At 48.3% G+C, this 26,805-nt stretch overlaps 1 protein-coding gene across 1 annotated transcript in view; it reads left to right on the top strand.

Moving 5' to 3' along the window:
- The first annotated feature begins 252 nt into the window (after nucleotides 1–252).
- HK1 (hexokinase 1) overlaps nucleotides 253–26,805 on the top strand; it is a 59,126-nt gene continuing 32,573 nt past the window's right edge. The window contains exons 1-2 of the mRNA XM_016198359.2: nucleotides 253–399; nucleotides 18,004–18,166. Of these exons, the coding sequence (XP_016053845.1) occupies nucleotides 337–399; nucleotides 18,004–18,166 (226 nt within the window). The 5' untranslated portion in view covers nucleotides 253–336. The remainder of the gene's footprint in view (nucleotides 400–18,003; nucleotides 18,167–26,805) is intronic.

Genomic DNA, 26,805 nt, shown 5'->3' with positions numbered 1-26,805 from the left:
TTTCGTAGCGTCGCCCGCCTCCTTTCCGGCGCGGGAGGGAGTGGCCGCCCCCCTCCTCCCCCAGCCCTGGTCCTGACGCCACCGCCCGGCGCTGCCGAAGGCGCGCGGCAGCCAATGGGCTCCGAGGAGGTGGGACTGCCGCCGGCTGTCAACCTCCCGGGGCCGGGAGCGCGGAGACGGGGAGCGCGCGAGCCGCCGCGCCCCGAGCTGTGGGGGCGGAGCCGCGGGAGTTGGAGGAGGAGCCGCCGCGCCGCGGCCAGAGGACCACTGCTCGCCTAGGCTGCGGAGGACCGGCGCTGGCCCCACTCCTGACTCCCCGCGCCCCCGACCGCCAGCATGATCGCCGCGCAGCTCCTGGCCTATTACTTCACGGAGCTGAAAGATGACCAAGTCAAAAAGGTGAGCCCCGCCTCGCCGCCCAGCGCTCCGGCCGCGGCGCCGCGTTCCCGCAGCCGCTTTCCGCCGCAGCCTCCATCCTCCCGCGCCCGGCCTGCCCCAGGCCAGCGTGTTGGACTGTAGGCGGTGGGGAAGGGCTTCGCCCTTTGATTCTCCCAGGGATTCCCTCCGACGTGTGTGTGTGTGTGTGTGTGTGTGTGTGTGTTCGGAGGGTGGGGCAGGAGACCCCTGACACTGGGCTGCTTGCTGCAATGTCCTTGAAACGGATTGTGGATGTCAGATGGGGCCACGCGCCGTGCAGGGAGGTGGCCTGTTTGGAAGGGTTACGAGCGCCGTGGGCGGAGGAGTGATCGCCGAGATGCTGGGGCGGTGAGCGCACAGCAGGCCGGGGTGCTCACTGGAGGCCAGGCATCCCATATTTCGGGTTCCCGGGGGAGGGGACGGAGGACTTCGGGTGCTCGGAGAAGCTGTCACCCGGGCTCTCCCAGCTGTGGCGGCTGCTTATTAATCTGAGGACTGAGTGACTGGCCTGGCTTCCCGGAACGCGGAGGAAGCCACCGGAAACTTTGCTCATAGGCCGCAGGACTGGAGCGGCATGTCTGAATGGAATTTTTTATTCCTCTCCGTGACCACGCTCGTAAAGCTGTAATTTCCAGCCAGTCCAGGAAGCTCAAATAAGAAACTGGTCTTTTGAGTTACATGGAGGCTTTGGCATGTACGCTGTGACATGTGTGCACTTGCACATGGTTGTATCTCGCATGTTTTGCTGCCTTTGACATATGACAAAATACTGTCTGCAGGCAGGTCTTAAAGATGTATCTCTCCCTTATGCCAGCTTTGCCACCATGTTTGTAAGAAAGAGCCTAGGTTGTAGGGAAAGGCCCATTTTATTAGTGCAAGGCCTAGCACAGCCTCCTGACCCACCCACACCTGAGTGAGTGACACTGCTGGGAAAAGCTGGGATGGACAAGCAAAGTCAGCCTCACTTTAGAGTTCAAACAAGGGAGTGCTACCTACAGGTGAGAGGCAGGAGCAACAGGCCTCAATTTTCTGCTCTACAGGCCATAGATGTTCAGTCTTTTCCTATCCACCTAAGACAACCCTTTCCTCTGGCACAATAGGAAACAGGCCTGATGAGGGTGACCTCATCAAGGTCACAGAGTGAGTTAGAGGCAGAGCAAGGGTGTGACCAAGGTCTCCGCCTCTCTTCACTGGGAACTTAACCAGCCTCCTCTTGGAAATCAGCTGAAGGGGGGTGCTGCTTGAATCCTTGTTCCAGTGCTGAGTGGGGATCACAGTGGGGTAGTTAGGAGACAGGCCTGGGAATCTGCCACAGTCCCTCATTGGCAATAAGTGACAGTAAATCTGGAGTAGTCAAACCATGGCACTCGTGCTTACCCTGTAGAGCACCCTGGAGCTTCCTTCTCGCCACTGAGCTCAGGGAGCTGTGCATGCCAACATGTGCATTTTTCTTCAGCGGTGCTGTGTATCAGTCATGTTCTTCCTATTTCACAGTGGGAATTTAAGGCCTGGATGAGTTCACTGCTCTCTCCCTGCACGTGGTGCTCTTTGTAGCTCAAAACAGCAGACCCCTGGGGTAGGGACTCAGATGACCTTGTAAGCCAACAGCATCTGCACCCACCACCACCTGTGTGGTCTCCAGGGCTGAGTTGGGTTGAGGTTAGGACTGCACTCAGTGGGACCTGTTTTATCAGGCACACAGTGTCTAGTGTGGCCCAGAACCCTCCATTCCCCTGATGGCCTGATTCACATTCCCTCCCCCAGGCTCCTGTAGACATCTGAGTATGTAACTTCTGAATCATTTGATCCTTAAATCCCTCCTCTAAGATTGGGATTCTGACTTTCCCTCCCTACCCTCCTCTGTCCTCAGAACCTTGCTGGAGGAGGGTCTTGAGGTCAAAGTTTCTACCAGATAATATTGGTCTAGGAGATTCTTTTTTTTTTTTTTTAAATCCTCACTGGAGGATATTTTTCCATTGCTTCTAGATAGAGTGGAAGAGAGGGAGGGTGGGGGGGCGGGGGTGGGGGAACACACATCAATGTGAGAGAGACACAGTGATTGGTTGCCTCTGGGCACACGCACTAGCAGGCCAGGGAAGGAACCTGCAACCCAGGTATGTGCCCTTGACTGGGAATTGAACCCCGGACCCTTTGGTGCGTGGGGTGACACTCTAACCACTGAGCAACACCAGCCAGGGCTGTCAGATTGTTTCTTAAAAGCAAGATAGCCTTTTTGCACCGACGACTTCTTATGCTGCTTTCTATCGTGGGATTCCTGCCAGGGGATTGGTCAGCTTGGCCTGCATTATGGGCTGAGTGGCATTGCCATCATGGGTGTGATCCCGGGAAAGCTGCCTGCCTGGGCCTCCTGAGCACATAGCAGGCACTTGTTCTGATGGCCTAGTCAGCTTTCCCCACTCCCACTTGTGCAGGTGCTGGGGGAACTGCATCTGCTTTCTTGGGACTCAGGACTTATTAGAGACCAGCCCTTCCTACCCACCAGTGACTGAGGGAAAAGCTGGGTGGGGCTGAAGGATTCCAAGCCCTGTTCTTCCTGCGGGAGCTGGGCCTTACTTACGACCTGACGGGGACCTAGTGAGAACAGTCGTGGGCAGCCATGATGATTCAGCCCTTCAGTCCTAGGCAGCCTTCGGGGCTCCAGAGGCAGCCTTGGCATCCCCTACTAACCCTCATCCATCTTCTTGCCCTCTGGCCTAGGTGTAGGAGGAGGGAAGATGGGGGTGATGCCAGGGAAGGTTTTCTGGGATTGCTCAGGACACAAAAGTAATCATGCCTGCAAATGGGGATTACTTAGGGTCAGGGGGATCCCACCCAGAGAAAATTCACTGGCGTTCGCTCACCATTCTGACAGCCCTGGAGAAAAGAAAGTCGTCCTTTTTTAGAGGCCAAGTTTCTGACCTTGCTGAACTCATCTTCCTTTCCTAAACAAACAGAGGCCTATGTATCACACCCTCCTGCAGGCTCCCAGTGGCTAAACCGAGTGGAAGAACCTGGTGAGATGAGACGCATGTAAAAGTTCCTTGGAGGTCCAAGGACCAGGTCTCTGGCTGCAGATTAGCAGGTGTCCGGGATTCTGATGAGTGGGATCTTTCACAAGCACACATGGTCCTCATTTTCCTCCTAAAAGCACTAAAAGAGTGAAAGGAAATTATGTTTTGTGCTGAGCTCATTCTAATGCCAGGACACCCTTTTCATAGCCCTAAAGGCCAGAACCCAGGTGTCTTCAGAGTGCGTGGCCAAGGAAGGTGGGGAGAATATGCTTAGCAGTTAAAGGGCTACCCTATTTCCTCAGCTGCAAAAGCAAGCATTAAAAAAATGCCCCTTAGTGCTCAGGGCTGAGAGAGATGAGGGTTAGAAAGTTAGGAAAATGCCTCATGTGCCTTTTGGTTTGGCATTATACAAATATTTGGGAAGAGCCTCTCATGCCTTGGTGAACATTCATTTCATAATCCCTGGCCTCTGTACCTTGGATGTGCCTAGGATTCTCCCCCAAGAGAAGCCCCGGCACTTCATTTGGTTTGGTGATTTGGGAATGTCGTGAGAGAAGGAACTGGGAAAGTGGGTAGGTATGAAGGACTGTCACATCTGGCCATTACATCTTCCCACGCTCCTGCTGTTTGCTGGAGAAGGCATGGGCAGCTTTCTCCTAACAAGACTGATTTGGCACAGCTAGTACTGTCTCCCCGTGTGCCTGCAGTCGGGATTCCTGCCTGACAGAATTAGCCACTGGAGTCAGCTCTGAGCATGCCTTAGGAGGCTCCAGGGGAGATGCTGGATGAAGAGGCCGCCACACACCTCCGTGTCCAGGCAGCAGTCGTGGCTGGACTGCTGGCACCTGATTTGGGGACCTTTACAATCAAGTCTGATCATGAGAATTCAGTGGTTTTCTTCAGAAAATGTTTAAGTCCATTATTATACGCGGAGTACTGTGCGAGGCTGGGGGGGATAGCTATGAACCTGGTAGAAATGGTCGCTATCTTCATGGAGAATCAATTATTACTTGCTGTCTTATAATAAGTGCAAAGCATAGAATGGCAGGAGAGCAGCTGGGGACCAGTGGTCAGATCTTGGGTGGGAAATCACTAGCTTAGGAATTGCTTAAAGCTAGGCTCTAGATGTACAAAAGAAAATATTGTACTTAGAAACTTTGTAAAGGAGAGTCAAATGGATAGTTACTAAAATGTAGTTTTCTTTCTCTCTTTTTAATGGTTTGAGCATCCCAAAACACTTCATGGGTGTCTTATTAGATACCAGTTACGTGTGTGCATGTGTGTGTGTATGTCAGGACCTGAAGCGTTCCCGTGTGTCGCAGGGCAGCTCCCTCCCCCTTGCCGCTCTCCCCCTGGTCATCCTGCTATCTCCCTGGTGTGCTGCAGACAGAAGGCAGATACTTTATTCCCCATTTAGGAACAGAGACTGGAGTTCCAGAGGAGATAAGTCACTTTCTTAAAGAGTTAAGAAAATCTGGAATGGGATCCAGAGTGCTTATTCTTGCTCCCTCTGCTTATTTCCACCAGAAAAACCCACCTTTGTTGATTTTAATGATTTATTTTGGAATATGTATTAATATGTATACACATGAATTAATCTTTTATTATGAAATAGTTGAGGTGCATAAAAAATACTGAAGTTGACATAACATACACCTGTGTATCTGCTCCTCATTTGAGAAATAAAACACAATTATATCACATGCACAATGGAAGCCCCTTCTATGCCCATCTTCAGTCCCATGCCTTTTTCTGTCCAGAGGGGACGTGACCCCTCTCCTGAATTTGGTGTTTACCATTCCCATGCATGATTTTATACTTTCATTACTAAGCATTATATAGTGTTACTTGTATGATTTTAACTTTTTGTAAATGGTGCTGTACTATATGTATCCTTCTGCAGCTTGCTTTTGTTAGCTCAACAGTCTATATTTGGGATTTTACCATGTTGACCCCTAGCGCTATTTCATTGATTTAAGCTGCTGTATGCTCTTACATTGTGTGACTACACTACAGTTAGTCTATCTATTCTGTTGGGCTTTTGGGTTTTTAATTTTCAAGTTACAACCTCACGCACATCTTCAGTACACTTGCAAGTTTCTCTAGGCTCTAGGCTGTGTGTTGAGGGTTGGAAATGGTAGGTGGAGGAGTGTGTGCATCTTCCCATTTTCAAGATTTTGCCAAGTTGCTGTCCTCTGTGGTCACACTCCCGTCAGAACTTTGTACAGGTTCCTATTGTACAGGCACCATGCTGTAGCATGTATCATTACACCAACCCTTAGTATAGTCACACCTTTAAAGATGTTTGATCTTTTTTAATTTTTATTTATTTTTTTATTTATTGATTTCAGAGAGAGGAAGGGAGAGGGAGAGAGAGAGATAGAAACATCAATGATGAGAGAGTCGTCTTTGATCAGCTGCCTCCTGCATGCCCCCGACTGGGGATCGAGCCCGCAACCTGGGCATGTGCCTTGACTGGGAATTGAACGGCAATCTCCTGGATCCTAGGTTGATGCTCAACCACTGAGCCACCCCCAGCCGGGCTGTTTAATCATTTTTAAAGACTCTGCTTCTTCTCAGTCATTTCCATTCATATTGCAGCATTCAAGCTTCGTCTAAAATTAGCCATTTCCTCGTTTGCCTTATCAAGCAGAGCCCTTGTTGCAAAGTATTACTGAATGAAGCTGACAGTGCTCATTGTGAGCAGTGCCAGCCCCACTGACTGCTCCTGAAATGTTTGCCCCATACCAAGGATGGGGGGCACATGCAAGAAAGGCTTACAAGGACTCTCTGTGGCCTCTTGTGATCTGGCACGAAGCTGTTAAACTTTTCTGGGAATTAAAACACACATGTGTGCTTTTGCCCACACACCCTCTCTCTTCCTGGGTGGATCCGTCCTGGGCAGGGCTGGCTGTTATCAGTTCCTTACTCGTGCCCGGCTGTTAGAGAAAACTCCAGGCAGCAACATCTTCTAGGACTGTCTTCCGTAAAAGGAGAGGGTGGCTGTGCCCTCGCAGCAGAGGAAACTGAAATGTAAAGTCTGCGGCTTAGCCCTTTGCAAACAGAGGACGAGGAGAGGTCCATTTCTGCATGAGGCAGAAAATGCCGGGTCACGTTCATCTGATTCCAAACTTGATGACAGGCTCACAGATGCCCAGACCTGGGGGTATGTCAGAGGGAAGAGCGCACTGAATGTCTACTAGGGGCCTGGATTTTTCCTATCATAGGCCTTATTTAATCATTAATGTAAGAATACTAATGGAAGCCAACATATAATGCCTGTCACATTTAATGCCAGGTACCATGCTAAAGGCATCACATCCCCACAGCGCTCCTGTGAGGTGGGTGCTATTATGATCTTCACTTTTGCATGAGGTCTCAGATAGTACACAGAAGTCGGCCAGCACTCAGACCCAAGTCTGATAGCAGAATCCCTGTTTTTATTTTTTTAATTGAGATATAATTCACATACCATAAAATTGAGCATTTTAAGGTGTGCAATTTAGTGGATTTTAGTACAGTCACAAGACTGTACAACCATCACCGCCATCAGTTTCCAAAACATTTTCATCACCCCTAAAAGAAACCCGTACCCATTAAGCAATCACTCCCCATTCCTCCCTCCTTCCAGCCCCTGGCATCTACTTATCTTTTTTCTTTTTTTTTTTTTTTTTAAATGGATTTGCCTCCTGGACATTTCAAGTAAATGGAATCATGCAATACGTGGCCTTTGTATCTAGCTCCTTTCACTAAGTGTAATGTTCTCAAGGTTCAGCCATGCTGTAGCATGTATCATTACATTGTTCTTTTTTATTGCTGAATAATATTCAGCTTTTTGCTTATGTGTTTGTCAGTTGATGGACATTTGTGTTGTTTCCACTTTAAGGTTGTTGTGAATACTGCTGCTGTGAACTTTGTGTACACATTTTTCTCTGTGTGGACGAATGCTTTCATTTTTCTTGGGCATATGCGTAGGAGTGGAATTGCTGGGAGAGCCCTGCTTTTATCCATCTCCATTTAGAAGTGAGGAAACGGAGGCCCCCATGTGGTGAAGTGACTTGTCAACTTGACCACACAGCTCATAAGTGGTAGTGAGAGGAACATTACCAGGTCCCCTGACTCAGAACCCCGTTCTCTCATTTTGCTGCGTAGGGAAAGAGATTTAAGAAGAGAAACAGCTGGGGGGACAGGCAGAGCTGGGTGCAGGACCCTCCAGGGGCCCTGACTCCCATCTCTTCTTCCTCCCCACCTCCCCAACACCAGCACACTGTGGCTGCCAATCCCCACCTCCCCACCCCTCCACCACTCAGCTGCTCAGTGTTTACCAGCTCCTTCTACTTGGGAAGGAAATTGCCCAATAAAGGCATTTACAGTGAAATGTGAGGTATTTTTCCTGGTTTTTCACATTTCGCCCTGTATCCTTTCCATTTGTTTACTGCTCCCCACCCCCCATCCTTGTTTGCATTTAAAAGAGGACCTCCAGGGAGGGCACTGCTTAACCTGCAAGAAGACCCCCTACTGCTCTCAGTAGTGCCCATTCCTTGCATTCTCTCCCAGCCTCTGCCTGGACTTGCTGTAAGCAGCTGATTTCCTTGTTTGATTGACACATGGAGATTGCTTTCAGCTTTTATTCAATCCAACTCATTTTTCTGATGTCTCCTGGTGTCTTCTGGGCCCCTCTGTGGTGGGTGGGGTGAGAGGAGTAGGAGAACCAGGTCGCCATTGTAATAAAGACACCACCTCACCTTTGCAGAGTTCTCCATTTACAGAATATTTTCACATGCTTTGTTTAGTTGAGTCCTTACAGCAAGCTTGGATGTAGGTATTTCTTCCTGCATCTAGCATGTGGGACAGGCGAGCTTCAGGAAGTGGAATTTACATGATCTTGATGGCCAGAAAGCAGTAGGGCTGGGGTGGGATGAAGGTCAGTCTGACACTAGTGGATAGCTCTCACTATGCATGCAGATCTAGGACTGCTGTCTAGGGCTCCAGACATCCAAGCAGTGCATTGTAGCGGTCTCCCAGTAAACCATCCCCCAGGGCTCCCATGATGATGATGTGACTGGAATGATAGAGCTGTACTGTCTAGAACAGTAACCACCAGCCATGTGTGGCTACTGAGCACTAGAAAAGTTGTGAGTCTGGTTTGAGATGTGCTGTTAAATATAAAATACACACAGGAGTTTGAAGAATTTGTATGACAAAAAGATATATAAAATAGCTCAATAATTTTAAAAATATTGATTACACATTGGAATAATATTTTGGATATATTGGGTTAAATAAAATGTTATTAAAATTATTTCACCTGTTTTTTTAAAAAATGTGGGTACTAGAAAATTTAAAATTGCACATGTGGTTTGCATTATATCCCCATTGGACAGCGCTCTGGTAGACAGTGAATTTTATAGCTCGGAAGCACTCTGCATTTAAAGCAGTGGGTTCCTGGGGTCCTTGGGCCTTGGTTTCCTATGTAAGACCTGGAGGCTGGAATCCATTACCTCTGAAAGATCACTCTAGCTTGAGCAGTTTTGTTCCATGGGCATCAAACTCTCTGTTCCTCAGTTTGCTTACCTTTCAGATGGGGTAAAGGAGCCCTGCCTTACTATCTGCCCATTTATCAAATTGGAGAATGGATGAAGAAACACTTGGAAAGTGTACAGAACTGTACAAATGCTGAATGTTACCATGATGGTTCACCCAGAACACACCTGGAGGCACCTTGAGAGGCATAGCAGGGGAGTTCAGCTTTCTGATCATAGAGGGTAGGCAGCCAGGGCCCTGAGTGGAGATGGTGATCCCGGGTACAGTTCTGCCTCGGCCACTGTGGGTTTCTGGAAAGCCTGCGTTCTGAGGAATTCAGGGTCATAGAGCTCCTGCGCCATAGGTGAGCAAGAGGGCAGTTTTCGTCATTGCTCTTTACTAATGGAAAAACAGAGGTTTAGTGACTTGCTCTAGGTTAGAGAGGGAGACAGTGTAGCTGGAGGAGGCCTGAGGTCTTTTGATTTCTAGCCAGGTCTGCTCCCACCCTGTAGTATTTGCAGCTCACAGCATTAGGGTCTGGTTGTCTGATAGTGAAAGCAAAACTGCCTGATCCTCCCTTCCCTTTTGTCTAGAGGTACCTGGGACACTGGGGACTGTGAGCCTAGAGGCTGGCCCTGGGCCAAGCCATCCAGGCCCAGAATGAAGCCTGTTGTTCTTGCAGCGCCACATTCCAGGGCTGCTCTGTTCCGCTTGAGGGATCGAGTGCCTCCTTTATTTTTAGCCAGCTCTGTATGAGTGTGACAGCTTTGGTGTTGTCCTGGGCAACAGCTTGGTCTCTCTCACTAGCCAGGAAACACCTATTAGTGGGTGCCAAGGTCACTAGGAGGACCTGGGGTATGACCAAAAAGCCTCCCGTGTTCCTCCTGGCAAAAAGAGTCTGGGATAAGGGTGGTAGCACCAAGTTTGGAGTCTTAATTAAGCTGGAGCCGCCCTGGTAGCTGGGGGCTCTGGGCCTTTCATTTGACTGTGTGGCCATTGGCTCCTCCTGTGGAATGGGTCAATAATGCCCACCCTGCAAGTGTGCAGATTGGATCAGGGCAGGTCGAAGCACCCAGCATGGGCCTGTTCAATCTTGGTTCCTGGAACCTCAACTTCTGCATCAAGAATTGGGATCCTGATATTCCTCCTGATTTGCTGGGAGTGAAAAGAAGTGTTCTATGAGCCACCTGGTGCTTCATAGTGAAACAGAACTAACAGTTCAGAAGCATAAATGAAATGATAGAGACGTCACGGAGAGCTATGTCAGGACCTTGAAAAAGAGATGGGGGAGCCACCCCTCACAGTGTGTCAGCATGCCCCAGGGACCCTTTTGGCTTTGGTGGTTTTTGTGCACACATCTTTCACTTGGGAGCCTCTAAAGTGGAATTTATTTTCCCAAACACATTTCCTCTGGTGACTTTCAGGTAACCAGCAGGCTCTGGGAGGCTCGAATAGTGGACTGAGGAGTCTCATGGGGCTGTGTGTCCCTTAAGGCCTTGGCCTCGAGATACAGATGTTGTGAGAGAGGGAGGGTTAGAGACCACCTGGGACACTCTCTCCTTCAGGGAGAGGCTGTTGGCCCCACACAGGTCACCATGAGGCCAGCGGGGCTGGTACTGGAAAAGGACTGGGCAATTCAGGGAAGAGGAACCTCTGGCCTTATCTGAGCCAGCAAACCCTTCTCAGACTCCCCGGCTAGGTGCCACCAGGGGCCTTCTCGCCCAGCAGAACAGCCACCCAGCCCAGCTGAGAAGCCATGCTGAAGGCTTTGGGGGACACACAAAGGACCCAGAAGGCATGGGCCCTGCAGCCCTGGCACTCGGGGCCTAGCTGGAACACAGACCTTGCATGTGTTGCTGCAGTGCCCGGGAAAGACTCTCACTCTTCGATGTGTCCACCAGGACAAATTAATTCCCACGTAGTGACACCAATGGCTGAGGGGATGTGGAGGAGGGGAGCAGCCGGTGTTGGGTGGGGCGGATCATGCCATGCCCTTCCGAAGAGGAGGTGAGTTTGAAGATGGGCTTTGGGAAACAGAAGAAGCGGGACATGGAGAGGCCATGTACAGGCCAAGCAAGCAGAGTCTGCAAGGAAGGACCTTTGGGAGTTAAAGAACTACTGTAAGTGCCCAGGCTGCCTGAGGAAGGGCAACAGTGAGCTGGGAGTAGCTGGTTCCTATAGGGAACCCACAAGAGCAAACCGTCTCCCCTTGTGGCCAACTTCCTCCCTGTAACCAGCAGTTAAGAACCACAGAAACTTAGGTTCCTCTGGCCACCACCTGAGCTGTGAGGTGGGGCTGGGCAGCCCAGGCAACCATGGGTGGGCAGGGAAAGGGGTAGGGACCCTGCCGAGGGGCAGGAGGAGGGGTTGAGCGGCACACACCACAGCAGGGGATCTCATTAGGCCAGGACCTTTGGACTCACTGTGGCTTTTGAACTGCCTTCCCGGAATTGTGTGCAAGGGGAAATGAGAAGCTCAGACAACTTGTAGCTGGTGTGGGGTGAACGAGCCTTCCTAAAACTCATATTGCAGTGGCGTGCTGTCTGCAAGGCAGGGAAACTGCGCTGCCTCTGGAGTGGGCGGAGCTGTGGCATTAAATCCACCTATATTCCCATATCTCCTTGCTTCAGGAAGCCCTCCTCCTGGGTTCTCCGTGGGCTGAGCAAGAAAGGTCCAGAGGAAGGAGCACAGGACCAGGGATCGGGGAACCTGTATCCACTCCCATTTTCTTGCTGACCAGTGAGTCACCTTGGCCAGTTGGAGAACCTCTCTGGTCCCTGATTTTTCCTTGGGGCGTTGCAAGTGATGACACCTGCCTGGCTTCTCTGGACAGGATAGTTTAAGGACCACCACAGGAGAGTGCTGTGCAAAGTAGAGAGGCCTTTGTCGATCAAAGTCACGAACACACCCACTTTGAGGATGGAAAGTCTGAGGTGCCCACAGGGTGGCAGAGCCCAAGTCAGATGCAGGTGTCTCCATTGCCTCATCTGTGCCCCATCATTGAAGCAGGCAGGGTCCTGAGGACATCGGAATATGGCTGTTAGAGGCAGTTCCCAGACGAAATATGAAGGTGGAATTAAGATTTCAAGAGAAAAAATTTTTATGATTCCATTTTTGTAAAATGAAATAAACCAAGTTCTGCATGTATGAGTGTTTGTTTAGGTGGGAAAACTGACCTAGAACATAAAGCTATTAGGGCCATCCCTGGGAAGACTAGGGGAAGAGCTCATACTTTTTACTTTTATACACTTATATGTTGCTTGAATATCTTTTAATATTAAATGTGTATTACTATTTTTACTATAACACTATTAGTCGTTTTTAAAAATTAGTAAAACACTGCCAGTGTTTCAGAGGAATTTTACCAGAATCTTTCATTTGCTGTGGTGTAGGCATAGTGCTACCTACCTTTAGTTTTCTCTTCTGCAAAATGGGTCAATAACATTTGGGAACCAATGCCTTTTTCCAAGTATTTAGGTAGAGGAGTTAGGGACATGTGCTTATGTCAGTTAGACAGGGGAGGGAGGGAGATGGCCTTCCATCGGATCATTTATATGGGAGGGTGGGAAGTGATATTTGAATCTTACTTCGTTCTTGGCACATTATTAAAATTCTCCCAGAAGCTTCAAGTTACACAGTTAACAAATGGAAGATTGGAATTTGAACCCAGTTCTCTTTGTCCATGGCTTCATATTCTTCCCACGTGAGAAGGAATGGAAGTGTGTAAGGAGAAGCCCCAAATGAGGGGTTAGAAGACTGGAATCTAGACCCAGCTGCCACTTATAAACCATGTTACTTTTCATGAGTCATGGGTCTCAGTTTCCTCTACTATCAAATGTAAAGATCTTTCCTTCCTACTTCAATGGGTCCTTGTGCTGGGAGAAAGGGAAATAACATATTAAGCACCCGCTTCATCCCCAGCACCTGACATCTCTGGGCTCATCTCATCTCTTTCTATGACATTCAAATGGGCTAATGTATGTGAAAGTCCTGTGTATAAAAGAAGAAGCCCTTGCAAATGTGAGCTATTTTTTTTTTTTAAGGTCTTTATTGATTTCAGAGAGAAGGGAGAGGGAGAGAGAAACATCAATGATGAGAGAGGGTCATTGATCGGCTGCCTCCTACATGCCCCCCCACTGGGGATCGAGCCTGCAACCCAGGCATGTACCCAGACTGGGGATTGAACCACGATCTCCTGGATCACAGGTCGATGTTCAACCGCTGAGCCACGCTGGCTGGGCAAATGTGAGCTATTATTAAAATAATATTAATCACCCAGGACCTGTTCTCTCCTGAATCAGCCTAGGAAAGAGAAGTGAATCTCGTGTTGAAATCTCTGCCCTGCCCTTAAGCAAAGGTCCTTCTTTAGCCCTTAAGGGCCAGCTCCCCGATGTCCTTTTCGGAAAGCTCATTTTAAAGGCCTCCACCAAGCACCTTCAGTCATACCTGTTGCTCTGCCTCATTCTTGATCCTCACAGGAGAGGACGAGAAAGGGAGTGAAAATTTTCCACGGCTGTGCCCCCCTCCACAGCGGGTCAAAATGCCCAGGTCACCAGTGGTTACACCTCCTGCCACAACGGGCCTGTTCACTTGGGCATGTCCGGTCTTGAATTGATTTTTGTGTGTGTGTGCTGTTGGGAGCAGGAGCACCACTGGGGTCGAGCACAGAAATGTTTGAGTTTAGCGCAGTGCGTGGCCACTGGGTTTGTTCCTTAGCTGATGGCTGTGGGCCAGGGCACTTGGAGAGGCTGTGTTCTCCCTTCTGACATCTCCTGAGTTGCCTCTGCCGAGTTACAGCCCCTGGAGCTGCTGAGAGCTTCCAGGCCCTCTTGGTCCACAAGAAGGACAATCCAGGACAAGTACTTGCATAGCATTTGGGCAAGAGTGCCCACCCTGTTCAGCCAGCCTGGCTCTCGCCCTCATGAGAAAGGGCTCTTCCCTTCAGGTGAAAGATGCCCTGGAGACTGCACTGGGGACCTCATCAGTTTCAGCCAAGAGTCTGCAGGACTTTGCTCAGCTTGTGGTGTGTGGGGTCCTGGCACCTCCATGTTTCCTTCCCAGCCTGACCAGAGTCCTGTGTGCTTGTGTGCGAGGGTGAGCACTCCAGGGCCCCAGACTCCTGGGGGTCTCCATCCTATGACAAGGCTGGGCTGCAGCTTGAAGCTGCTAAAAGAGGTGCTGTGCTGTGCCCTCTGGTCACCAAAATGTAGGGCTGGGGTTGGAGATACAGGAGGGATGGTTTGGGCACAGTGTTTGGCCAGATCAGTGAAGCAGCAGCGGGTTGGAGGGAGCATCCTAAGAGAAGGGGAAGGATTATGGAAGTGGAAGTGTGAGAGGGAGGAGAGGAAGAGATCTGAGACACAAGGTGGAGAGGGGACAGAAATAGAAAAGTTAAAAGGGCCATAGACTTTGCCAAACTTCCGAAGACCAGAAGTTGTCCTTTTCCAGGTCTGCACCCTCTGCCATCTCACCCCTCCTGGGCTTCTGGCCCCACCTTCTGTAAGAAGAAAGAGCAGCTTTGTTACTGGGTTTCCTACAGAGTGCAGCCACACCAAGATCTGGAGCAAATAGGCAGGAGCGGTTTCCCTGACACCTTTCTTTCCTGCCTCCTTCTACCACCACTCGTTCTCAGCCCCCTTCCCAGGTGGACAGCAGCAGCCCAGCCAGTGGCAGCCCATGCCTGGTCTGAATGAGGGAAAGAGGTCCCTTGTTTAGTGAGGTGCACAGGGTAGTGGGTACCTGGCTAGCCTCAGCCTAAGGGTCTCTTCTGGTTTGGAAGCCCCCCCTGAGCTCCTGTGGACCGGTGAAAGGACTCCCCTCAGCTTACCCTCATTCACTGTGAGATCCCGGAGGCATCAAGTTCAGTGCCAGCTCTGTCCGAACTTGTGCCCTCTTTTTGGCCTCAGTTTCCACATCTCTTTGGAGAGAAATTGTACCACATGATGATTCATGAACCTGAACCAGAGGAGGTCCGCGCGCCCTCCTGCATCTTGGGGGCCAGGTTTTTCTCTCTTCCCAGCCTGCTTTCTCATTTGAGCATCTAGGCTCTATTTGGGTTTGGCTTGGCTGTTCTAGAACGTTGGGTCCCTGTGCTGAGCTGCACCTTGAGTTAGGAGGCAGGATGGGTATGGAGTAATGGAGAGCTCTGCCTTTTCTAGAAGCTTCTCCCTGTCCAGTTGGGAAAACATCAGCAGCTTTGCTTGGGCCTGCCTTCCACAGAGTAGAGGGACAGGCCTTCCCTCAGGGTTGGGAATGATTGTTAAGGATAGCATTGGACTTGCAGGTATGAGACCTGACTCCGGTTGTGTGCTCTGAACTAATCACTTAGCTTCTTGGAACTTCAGTTTCTGCATCAGTAAAATGGGATTAAGAATGTCTCCTTGACAGGGTCGTTTTGAAGGTTAAATGACATATGGGATGTGAAATCATTTGTAAACCACAATATAAGAAAATATTATTCCAGCATTCAATATTAATTGAATTCCTGTTTTGTACCAGGCAACTGGGTGAGTTACAGCGGTCTATTTGACATGTTTCCTTTCCCTGGGGTACTCACATGTTATCAGGCAAGAAGGCAGAGTCAATAAACAGATAATCATAATGTAGGGTGAAGAATGTGGCAGTTGAAGCATGCCCCAAAAGCTAGAGAGCAATGTGACTATATTGCACGGACTTGCTCCTGCTCGCCCATTCTCTACCCAGTACACTGCTTGATTTTTTCTAAACACAAATCTCATTGGCAGACACTCATTAGAGTCATCCCAGGGCTCGCTGTGCTTTGGGATGAATCTAAATTTGTTTACGTGGCTTATAAAGTGCTGCACGATTTAGTTCTTGAAAGTCTTTCCAGTTGCCTCACTTACACTCTGTGCTCCATCCATATGGGATTTATTTCTGTTCTTTGCACAAACCACCGCCCCTTGCCTTCGGCCTTCCCACATGCTCTTGCTTGTGCCTGGATGCACTCTGCCATCACCGGTCCCAGAAGCCTCCTCTGGCTTGAGCTCAGTAGATCTCCATGTGCTCCTGTGGGTGCCGTGGCAGCAAGTACTATTGATCGAGTGCTGCCAACCTTGGGGGTAGAATAGAGCATATCTCCTCGTAGGGCCATGATTCTGGCAATTTCTAGCTCAGCTCCCGGTGGTTTCTGATTGCCCTTCTTTGCATTGCTTTGCCATGAAGGGGAAAGGAAAGGTGGGGGGAGGGTAGAAGAGATTGGCAGCAGGGACAAGATTGACTCTGGCCACAGAAGATGCTGGAGGACTTCGGCCAATGCCTTGATTGTCAGAGAGGCAGGAGCAGGCAAGGCCTGGGAGAGCATGAGGCATAGAGACCAAAGCAAGAAGGCTGCCCCAGAGCAAAATATGCAGAAATGACCTAGGGCTGGGGACTCTGTGTCCTTGAGTTGGGACATTTCCAGTCTCCCTGAAAAGTGAGCGTGAGATGCCATTCTCAGAAGCAAATCAGAGTCAAGGTCCTTTCAGCCTCACTGGGTCATAAATCTCTCTCTGTCCACCAGGAGCCTTCTGTGTGCAAGGCTGCCTGTGAGGCACTGGCAAGTCGAAGTGAATGGAGCAGACACTGTTCCAGGCTACACCTTGGGCAGACATCAGTGCTGAGGGAGGGGTTATCTCTAGCCTGAGGGACTAGACATTTGCAGGAGGAGGTGACATTTGATCTGAACATGAAAGAGTAGGTGAGATTTGGATATTTGGGAAGAGAAGGAAGGGCATTTTAGTAGGAAAGCCCAGCACCTACCAGGAATGGTAGAGGTGGTTTGGCTGGAGTTCAGAGAGCACGAGCCACACCTACAGAGCACAGGTGCCTCGGACATGGGGAGGCCTTGCAAGGCTTTGAGCAGGGGCATGCATTGACCAGGGTTGCAGTTTAAGAAGGCGAATGTGGTATAAGAGGATTAATTGGAAAGTTGAGGGATGGAAGGTGGAAAACTGTTAGAGTGAATGAATGAGTAATCAGAAATCAGTGATCCTCACATGTGTCCACGGCTTCTCAAGTCAAGGAGTGGCAAAAAGAATGAATGACTCCAGATGACTTCTGGTGACCTCCCCGAGGACAGGCTCCATGAGGACAGGTATCTAGCCCAGAGCCAGGCGTATAAATGGGAAGATTCTATGAAGGAAGAACAGCCAATGACAACCCAGGGGCCTGAGGTTAGGAGCCTGGGAACCTGAGGAGAAGGGGGAACCCAGGAGGAGGAGCAGGTTGGGTCAGTATATTGAATGACTTGGAAGCTTCATCACATCAGGCCTGGTATGCGGGCATGGGAGCCTGGGGGCTGTCTCTATAACTTCTGGGGATGGTGGGGTTAAGGTCTCTGCTCTGGGCCTGCTGCCCTATGTTCTGAAGGACTCCAGCCCTTTGGCCCTATTTCTGCCTACCTGGAAATCACACCCAAGGACACCCATCTGTACCACTATCTCATGTTAGTAATGACAACTGATGTTTATCAAACACTTCCTGTGTCTTCGGTGCTTCTCCATCTCATTTAACTGCACAACATTCTGTGAGTTAGTTTCTACTTATCTCAGTTTTTTAGTTGGGGAACCTGAAAATTCACACATCTGTTAAGTCATAGGGCTGGGATTTGGACCCCAGGTTGCTGGCCCTGCAGCTCTCATTCCTAACCTCTGTAGCACTTCCATTCATGTGAGGATGAGCCAGCCACTTGTCATAGAGGGGAGGAGTTGTGTGGAGGCTTAAGGTGCCTCTGGCATGTCTTTGGGGGATCAAAGGGCAGCTTCAGTGTAATATTCGAGGCTTGAAAGGGGCCTTGGAGATATTTGGTTCATTCTACAGGAGAGGAATTAGGGCTCTGAGCACTTGCAAGCATGCTCTGAGTGACCTGGTTGATGGCATTTGCATGACTTCCCATCTGTGATGTGCCAGCATGGGTGGTCAAGTGCCTGCGGAAGCTGGATTGTCTTAGGCAGGTGGGCACCTCGCCTGCCCTGTCCTCCCTCAGTCAAACCTGAACTGAAATGACCTTCCTCAGCCTTGGCCTCACTCTCCTTCCTTCTCATCCTTCCCCCAGATTGACAAGTATCTCTATTCCATGCGGCTCTCCGATGAAACTCTGGTAGATATCATGACTCGTTTCAAGAAGGAGATGAGGAATGGTCTTTCCCGGGATTTTAATCCAACAGCCACAGTCAAGATGTTGCCAACGTTTGTAAGGTCCATTCCTGATGGTTCAGGTGAGTTTCTCACCCAGAGATTGGCTCCACGGGCTGAATGCTCTGTGAAAACATCCTTCCAACTTTCATTTATTCTTTCATTCACTCACTCATCCACTCAATCATTCACTTACTGTTTCATCCGTCTATTCTCCCATCTGTCCATCCATCCATCCATCCATCCATCCATCCATCCATCCATCCATCCATCCTCCATGCATCATCAATCCACCCATCCAACATAGATCTACTGAGCATCTACCACATGTGAGGCACTAGGGATACCATGGTTGGACAAGGCCGACCTGCCCTCATTAGCCTGACTGCCTAGTGGCTTGTGATATAAAAGGGTAGTATTTATGGATCTTACAGATGCTGTGTAAGATCTTAGAGCTTATATCTCCAGAACACAAAAGGCTCCAGAACAAATGAAGGGTTCATTTTAGGAGAATCTCTCCATTGGGGCATCAAGGCTTCCCTTCAAATAAGTAGCAATTCTAGCAACCAAGTGGGTCTCAGACTCAGAGGGGAGATTCAAGTTCCCATCTGAACAAATTTTATAGATGCTAAATCAAGGCAGCTCCCAAAGCAGAGAAATAAGGGAGGGGAGATAGAATTGAATAAAAAAAATTATCCTGTCCGTGTGGCCCATGCTCCACAGTGGGGAGTTCGTGGGCTCAGCCCTGCACTTGACAGGTGGAGGCTGAGGGCACAGCTTGGCTTTCTCATGGAGGCTGTTCTGTCCAGCCAACCTGCAGTTAGTAGTTTGCAGGGCAAGGTGCTGTGCCTATCCCATCTTGGGCAGGAATCCCACCCTGAGCTGTGCTCTGTGATCTAGGTTAGGGTTCACCTGCATGTGAGAGGGAGAGAAGGAAGTCAGGTTTCTCTTGGGGTTGTGAGTACACACCCTAAGAGTACGGCCCTCACTTCCTGCTCTGGAGGCTTGTGTAAAGCTAAGATTTGGGGCATCTGGTATGCAGCCTGCAAAATGGATGTCAGGGAAACTGCAGCTGTTGCAGCTGATGTGCACAAAAGATGGGCAAGGGCAGGGCTTGTGGGTAAGTCCTGCTATGCCTGCAGCAGGTGGCCTTTAGAAGTCCTGGAAGATTTAGATGCTGAGGAAGGGCATGTGTTCTGCTTGCTCTATGGCCACCAGTGGGCTTTGCTTCATGCACACACTCATTGGCATTTGTATCTCTGATGTTCTTGACTATTTAAAATCGACTCCATCTCCATTCTTTGGTTTTCCTTGAGTACTTGGTTACCAGCAGTTTCAGGTTTTAATAACTTCCAAAGAGATTCTGGTCATCAGAGTGACTGGGCTGTGGTGTGCCCTGGGTTTTGTTCTGATGTCTCTGGCTTTGTAGTTCATTCCTGTTTTCTCCCAGCCCTGGGTGGCACTCACATCCCGGAGCATTTGAGCCTTTCCAGGATTAGCAAGTGGAGTTCTGTAGTTCTGTTGGAGAGGTGTAGCTGTGTCTGCTGCACGCTGAGAGAAGAGGAAGGGGAGGGGAGGTGGACGGGTGTGGCCCCCCTTTCCCTGGAATAGCTCAGGAGGACACCTGATGTTTTTAGGGCACCTGATTCTGTGTGACTAGCCCAGGGCTAACGCATCCAAGGAGGAGATGCCTTCCCTTCCTCCTGCCCCTGCCCCTCAGCCAGCTCCCCATCCTAGGACCGGATGTCAGCAGGGGGTCCTCCTTCCCAAGTCATTTCCAGGTTGTGGATCTCAGAGTGTGATCCAAGTACACCGGATGTCACTCATTCCCAAGTCATTTCCAGGTTGCGGATCTTCAGAGTATGATCCAAGTACCCCTGTAATCTAGCCATTTGCCCCCATCAACTACCCTTCAAAACAGCGCTCCATTCACACTCATTTGGGAAAATCAACATTCTGCAGCCCCCTTGTAGAGGTGAATTCATAATAGACACCAAGTAACATAGGCCATGAGAGTCCTGCAGGAAAGAAACCTGTTTAACCCGGCTTGCTTGCCTTTTCCCCAAACCTGTTTGATCTTTCCCCTCATATTTCATCTATTTTGAGATAATTTTTTATTTGAATATCTCTGAAATCTATGTATTGTACAATAATCACAATAATCACCTCTTACTATTGGCAGCATTTTTTCTGTCTTCATGTTATGTGAAATAATTGTGTGTCTCACATTCAGCGGTGTCTTAAGTGTGATGACAGATGTGGTACTAGCCATGCTGGGGGTCACTGTCCTAGGGTTTGTGGAACGGGAGCCAGGAGCCTGGGCCCCATGACTCCTTTGAGCCTCTCTTTTCTCCAGTGTGGATGGGGCCAGATGTTTAGGGCCTCTTAGGAGCACAGAGCGGTGTTAAGAACAGACAGAGAAGGAGGCGGCGAAACCAAAGCTCTGAAGTACAAGGACCCACCGCCCTGAGCAGAGGGCCTGGGTCTGCTCACTTGCACTCAGTGCTCTTCCCCTCCCACCCCCACCAGCTCTGCGCTCCCCTCACCCCACTGACCGTTTCTTCCACCCTGTATTAGTTTCCAAGGCTGCCATAGAAAGTACCACAAACTGGTGGCTTTAAATAACAAGAATGCACTGTTTCACAGTTCTGGAAGCCAGAAGTCCAAAATCAAGGTGTCAGCAGGGCCTTGCTCCTGATATTCTAGACAGGCTCTTCTTGCCTCTTCCAGCTTCTGGTGGTGATCCTGGTGTTTCTTGATTTGCACTGTGTCTCCTCAGTCTGCCTCTGTCATCACGTGGTGCTCTCCCTGCGTGTCTGTCTTCACATGACATTTTCCTCTCATAAGGATACCAGTCAGGTTAAGACCCACAATAATCATGTCATTTTAACTTGATTACTCCTACAAAGACCCTGTTTCCACATAAGATCACATGTATAGGTGCAAGAGTTAGGACTTCAACATATCTTTTTGGGGGACACAGTGCATCCACAACACACCCTATAGCCTTTCTCCCTATGGCTCTTCCTAATATTCATGGGTGGTTTCAGTTCAGATGCCCCAGGGCCCACACTCCTCTTGGAATGGCCCCTGCAACCCCACACAGACATTGACATTGATGCCAAGCCTCATATACCTGACCTGAGTCAGACGTGCCTCCACCTTCGCCTCCCCTGCTTACTTATCAACCAAGAACCAGAAGGTCCCTTGGAGTAGTAGAATGCGGCTCTGCTTCATCATAAACCACGGTGCTGTTCCCTTTCTGAAATGTTAATTACTGCTTTAGCTATGTAATTAGTCAGCAGGAGAATTAGTGGTAATCCCAAACCGCTGAAGGATACTTTGGACTTACTCATGGAGAGATGCATCTGTCCCTTAAGCGGTGAGGCAACTTCCAAGTCAAAGGGAGAAGCAGACCTTTCCTTTTCTTCTGACCTTTACCCTGGTGGACTGGACTCTGAGTTTTGAAAATCTACTGATTTTTTTTGTAAATGCATCAGCCCATTTTTATTAATTTTTTTACCTTTGGACATTCTTAAGAAATATATATCTTTGTTGATTTCAGAGAGAGAAAAGGAGAGGCAGAGTGAGAGATAGAAACATCAATGATGAGAGAGTTGTTGATCGGCTGCCTCCTGCATGCCCCCCACATGCCCCCCACCGGGTACCGTGCCTGCAACCTGGGCATGTGCCCTGACCAGGAATTAAACCTCGATCTCCTGGATCCTAGATCTATGCTCAACTGCGGAGCCACGCCGGCTGGGCTGGACATTTTTTATGGGTAGTGGTTTTTCTTTAATTGCTGCTCTTCAGTAATCTGTACATTAAGTTTTTTAAACCCTAAGGTGGCTTTTAGCTGCTGCATATCCTTCTTGGAATAGGAAGGGTATAGATAATAAATAAAAGAAGGAAGCTATTGAAGCCTTTTTACTCGGGTGACGTGGCTGAACAGAAGTTTCTTTTCAGAGCTGCCCCAGCTCTCTCCGAAGACCCTGGTCACTCGGTTTCATTTGTAAAACCGCTTCTTTTTTTCTGTCTTCTCATTTATCCTTAAGAATATTGTAAATACCGCCCGGCCGGGGGTGGCTCAGCGGTTGAGTGTCGACCTAGGATCCAGGCGATCAGGGTTCGATTCCCGGTCAGGGCACATGCCCGGGTTGTGGGCTCGATCAGTGACTCTCTCATCATTGATGGTTCTATCTCTGTCTCTCTCTCCCTCTCCTTTCCTCTCTCAAATCAATAAAGACATATAAAAAAAATTAAAAAAAAAAAAAAAGAATATTGTAAATACAATTATATTGTAAGCTTTTGAATGCAGATTGAGTTGAATATCTTGTGTGCAGAATTAATTCATTGAGCAAGATGAAGGTAGGCATTTCATGAGGGCAGTTTTTGTTTGCTCTGTAGTCCAGCGCAGGCCTGCACTCGAGAGTGACATCTGTCCTCTGTTTGTTTTCTATTACTCACTGCTAATAATGGCTGTCATTAGAAAGTGGAGAGTTGCCAGGGGCCCTTCAGATGCTTTGTTTAATGAGCCTTCTCTAGAAGAGCTGAGCCCTTCTCCTGGCTTCTTTCTCCTGGCTTCCGTGGAAATGGGAAATGTGGGAAGAAGTCGAAAGTAGGAGGCACCAGCAGCAGGAAGGAAGGTTGAGGCCAAAGTTTTGAAGAGGAAGTTGGAGGGAAGCTCACTGCTGCAAAAAGAGGCTGAAGGGAAAATAAAATAAAGTAAAAGCCCAGAGCCCCGGATTAATCTCTAGCTCTGCTGTTCTTTATCTGTGTGACCTTGGAGAAGTCAGCTAACTTTTCTAAGCCTCCATTTCCTCATTGTAAAATGGGCACTATAATCCTCCCCCTACCTGCCTCAGGCTGACCCCACATTCGGCTGCACTGGCGCCTCTGCAGCGCCTGCCTGGACACAGCAGCTCTGAATCGGGGGACCATCCTGAGGAGAAGGGGATGATAGACCCCCCCTTTGTTATGAGGGCAAGTATTTGGGGGACTCATTCTCTAATAAAGAATATTGAACTTGCGCCTCAGGGGGATAGCTCAGTTGGTTGGAGCGTCATCCTGTACACCAAAGAGGTTGTGGGTTTGATGCCCACACCTAGGTTGTGGGTTCTATCCTTGGTCGGGGCACATACAGGAGGCAACTGATTGATATTTCTCTTTCTCTCTCTCTCCTGATTGATGTTTCTCTCTCTCTTTATTTCCCTCCCTCCCACCCTCCCTCTCTAAAAAAATCAGTAAACATATCTTCAGGTGAGGATCTTTTAAAAAGGATATTGAACTTGGGAGCTTTCTGGTTATAGCTGAAAGAAATCTAACTCCAATTTGTATAAGCAAAAAAGGGTCAGAATTCTAGGTCCATGTAACTGGGAAATCTAGTTGTAAGTTGGCTTCTGTGTTCAGGGAGTCACCTGTCTCTTATTCTTTCGGTCTCTGTGTTGGCTTCTTTCGAAGGCCACCTCCCCTCATGGTGGAGACAGCCCAGGCAGCCTCCACCGACACCTCACCAGTGATGGTCTTGGAGAGGGTGATGATTGACAGGTATGGGTCATGTGCCCAACCTGAACCAATCATAGTGGTCAAGATGAGTGATTCTGGATGCTCTTGGGTCACACATTTGTGCCCTGGAGCTGGAGCAGAGGGATCAGCCCCACCCCCAACTTCAAATATAAAACAGGAAGGTAGTTATCTGAAGGGATGCTAGACAGCCAACAGAGTGTACCAGATTTCTTGTAACCCTTACCAGAAGGCATTCCTTGTTGTCCTTTGTGTGGCAGAGAACAGGATGGAACAGACCATGTATCCGACCCAGGCAGTTCTCGCTGAACTAGCAGCAAACCCTTACTAACTGCCCGCTGTGTGTAGGAGTCAGTACCGGGGGAGGGAGAGGGGAAGCATGTTAAATTGCCCTTTCTTTCAAGTTGCTTATCATTCAACTGAGGAAAAAAGGTGATATACCCATAAAAAAACAATGAGCATCACAATATTTGCAAGAATACAAGTGACTAAGAAAAGGAGGGGCCCTCGCCTTCCCATAGGTGTGACCACAAGCAAGTCATTCAGCTGGTTTGGTCGGAGCTTCCTAATCCATAAACTGAGAAAGGGAGTTAATGTTTGTCCCATATTTCCTGAGCTGCAAATGTGATTTATAGAAGAGATGCCAACTGCCATTTCTTTTAGCACAAACACACCCTGGAATGAGGGTCACTGCTCAGGGAAGGACTGGGAGCTGCACTGGGCTTGACAATGACCCTTTGTAAAATGCCTTCAGGGAAAGCACATCATCTACTCCCACTTCCAGGTGTGTGGAGTGTCCAGTATTTGGCATTGTCCTGATGTGCTGAATTCTCACTCTGATGCCATCCTTGGGATCCTGTCCCCCTGGTCATCCAGGAGGCAGTTAAAAAAAAAATTTTTTTTTATTCTCACCTGAGGACATCTTTTCCATTGCTTTTCAGAGAGAGTGGAAGGGGGAGAGAGAGAGAGAGAGACAGAGACAGACAGACATCGATGTGAGAGAGACACATCGATTGGTTATCTCCCTCAGGCTCCAACCAGGGCGAGCCTGCAACTGAGGTATGTACCCTTGGCCAGGGTCAAACCTGGGACCCTTCTTCTGCGGGTCGCTGCTCTAATCACTGAGCCAAACTGGCCTAGGCCAGGAGGCAGTTTTATCCATTCATTGTAAATTTGGGCTTTGGATTCGAATTCTGGCCCTGCTACTTACTGGTTGTGTGCTTGTCTAAGTTACCTAACCCCTCCAGCCTGTATTTGCACATCTGTAGAATGGGGATCATAATAGTACCTACTTCATAGGGTTGAGAGGGTTCGAAGGAAATGATGCTTATGAAGCACTTAACGACTGGACTGGAGAAAGCTCAAGGAGTGTTAGTGGTAAAATAAAGTGCTTTTGATATTTTAGTAATTTATCCTCCTGAGAGGAGCCACCTCATACCGAATTCAGTTTTTTAACCTTGTGGTAGTGTTTCCCACAAATCTGTGAATTTCCCACAAATCTATGGTGCCTGCTTCCCAGAATTCTCCCTTGGTCTCATTCCTTTCGACCACAGAGGTAATTTAAGACCAGCGGCAGCATGTGGTAGATCCATACAGTAGAATATAATGCAGGCATAACAGGATCACGTACTGATCCATGCTGTCCCATAGATGAACCTTGAAGACGTTGTAGGCAAAAGAAGCCAGACCCAACGGACCGCATATTGTATGAGTCTATTGATATGAAATGCCCAGAATAGGGAAATCTATAGAGACTAGTGGTTGTTGTTGGATAACAGGGAGTTGGGAGGAGATGAGAGCGACTGTGAATGGGTGTGGGGTTTCTTTTTGGGGTGATGAAAATTTTCTAAAATTAGATAGTGCTCATGGTTGCACAACTCTCTAAATATACTGAAAACCACTAAACTGTACACTTTAAAATGGGTGAGTTGTATAATATGTGAGTGATTTCTCAATAAGTGTTTATTAAAAAAAAAACCCCAACCAACCAGTGACATAACTGCTTCATGCTTAATGAACAGCATGCAGGGGTGCTGGACTTGAATGAATGATGAACCACCAACCCCTGTGATCAAGCAGCTACCGAGCATTTATTGAGCTGTCCTGGGAATCAAACTCAGGTGCAAAGAATCCTAAGTTGTCCTTCCTCAAGGAACTGAGAAAGAGAAGAACAGAACAGTGATATTGTGTTAGAGTTCTTTGGTTTCTTTACACCCTTGTTAGTTCAAGTATTTGTTGCCAAACACCATTCTGAGATCCAGAAATGGAGCAGTGTGTCAGAACTTACAGCTCGGTGGAATCAAACAGAAAGATGTGCCAGCTTTATAAAAGAGATTGCTTTAAAAAAAAAAAATTTTTTTTTTAAACAGCCATTACTGAAAAAAATAAAATAAATAAAAAAGCTGAAGGGATTTCAAAGAGCCAAAACAATCTTGAAAAAGAAGAAAAACGTTGGAAGACTTCCACTTCCCAGTTTCAAGATTTACTACAAAGCAGCAGTAGTCAAGACAGTGTGGTGCTGGCATAAGGATAGACGTGTAGATCAATGGATCAGAATCGAGAGTGCAGGATGTCAATTTTATCTTAATAAAACTCAATAAATGGTAACCCATATTTAATTTTTTGAGGAACTGCCATTTATTGGGGAAAAGAATAGAGAGTTCAGATGTAAATCCACCCATTTACGGTGATGAGGGTGCTAGACTGTTCAATGAGGGGGAGAATAGTCTTTTCAGCAAATGATGTTGGGCTAATTGTTCACATGCAAAAGAATGAAGTTGGACCTCTTGTCTCATATCATATACAAAAGTTAAGACAAATCAAATGCCTAAATATAAGAGCTAAAACTATAAGACGCTTAGAGGAAACATAGGTGTGAATCTTTGTGACCTTGGATTTGGCAATGGATTCTTAGATAATGACACCAAAAGCACAAAAAACGAAAGAAAAAATAAATTGTACTTCACCAAAATTAAAAACTTTTATACTTTAAAAGTCACCATTAAGAAAGTGAAAAGACAGTTAACTCATACAATGAGTTTATTAGTTGGCTATAAAAGGGAAGGAAGTACTGATATATGCTACGATATGATGAACCTTAAAAATATTTTACTAAATATGTTTTGCTAAGTGTAAGAAAATGTTTGCAAGTCATATATCTGATAGGGACTTTTATCTAGAACATCAAGAACTCTTACAA

The sequence above is a fragment of the Miniopterus natalensis genome, chromosome 14, assembly GCF_054644295.1.
Source record: "Miniopterus natalensis isolate mMinNat1 chromosome 14, mMinNat1.hap1, whole genome shotgun sequence".
NCBI lineage: Eukaryota > Metazoa > Chordata > Mammalia > Chiroptera > Miniopteridae > Miniopterus > Miniopterus natalensis.
This window is presented reverse-complemented; position numbering and strand designations above follow the sequence as displayed.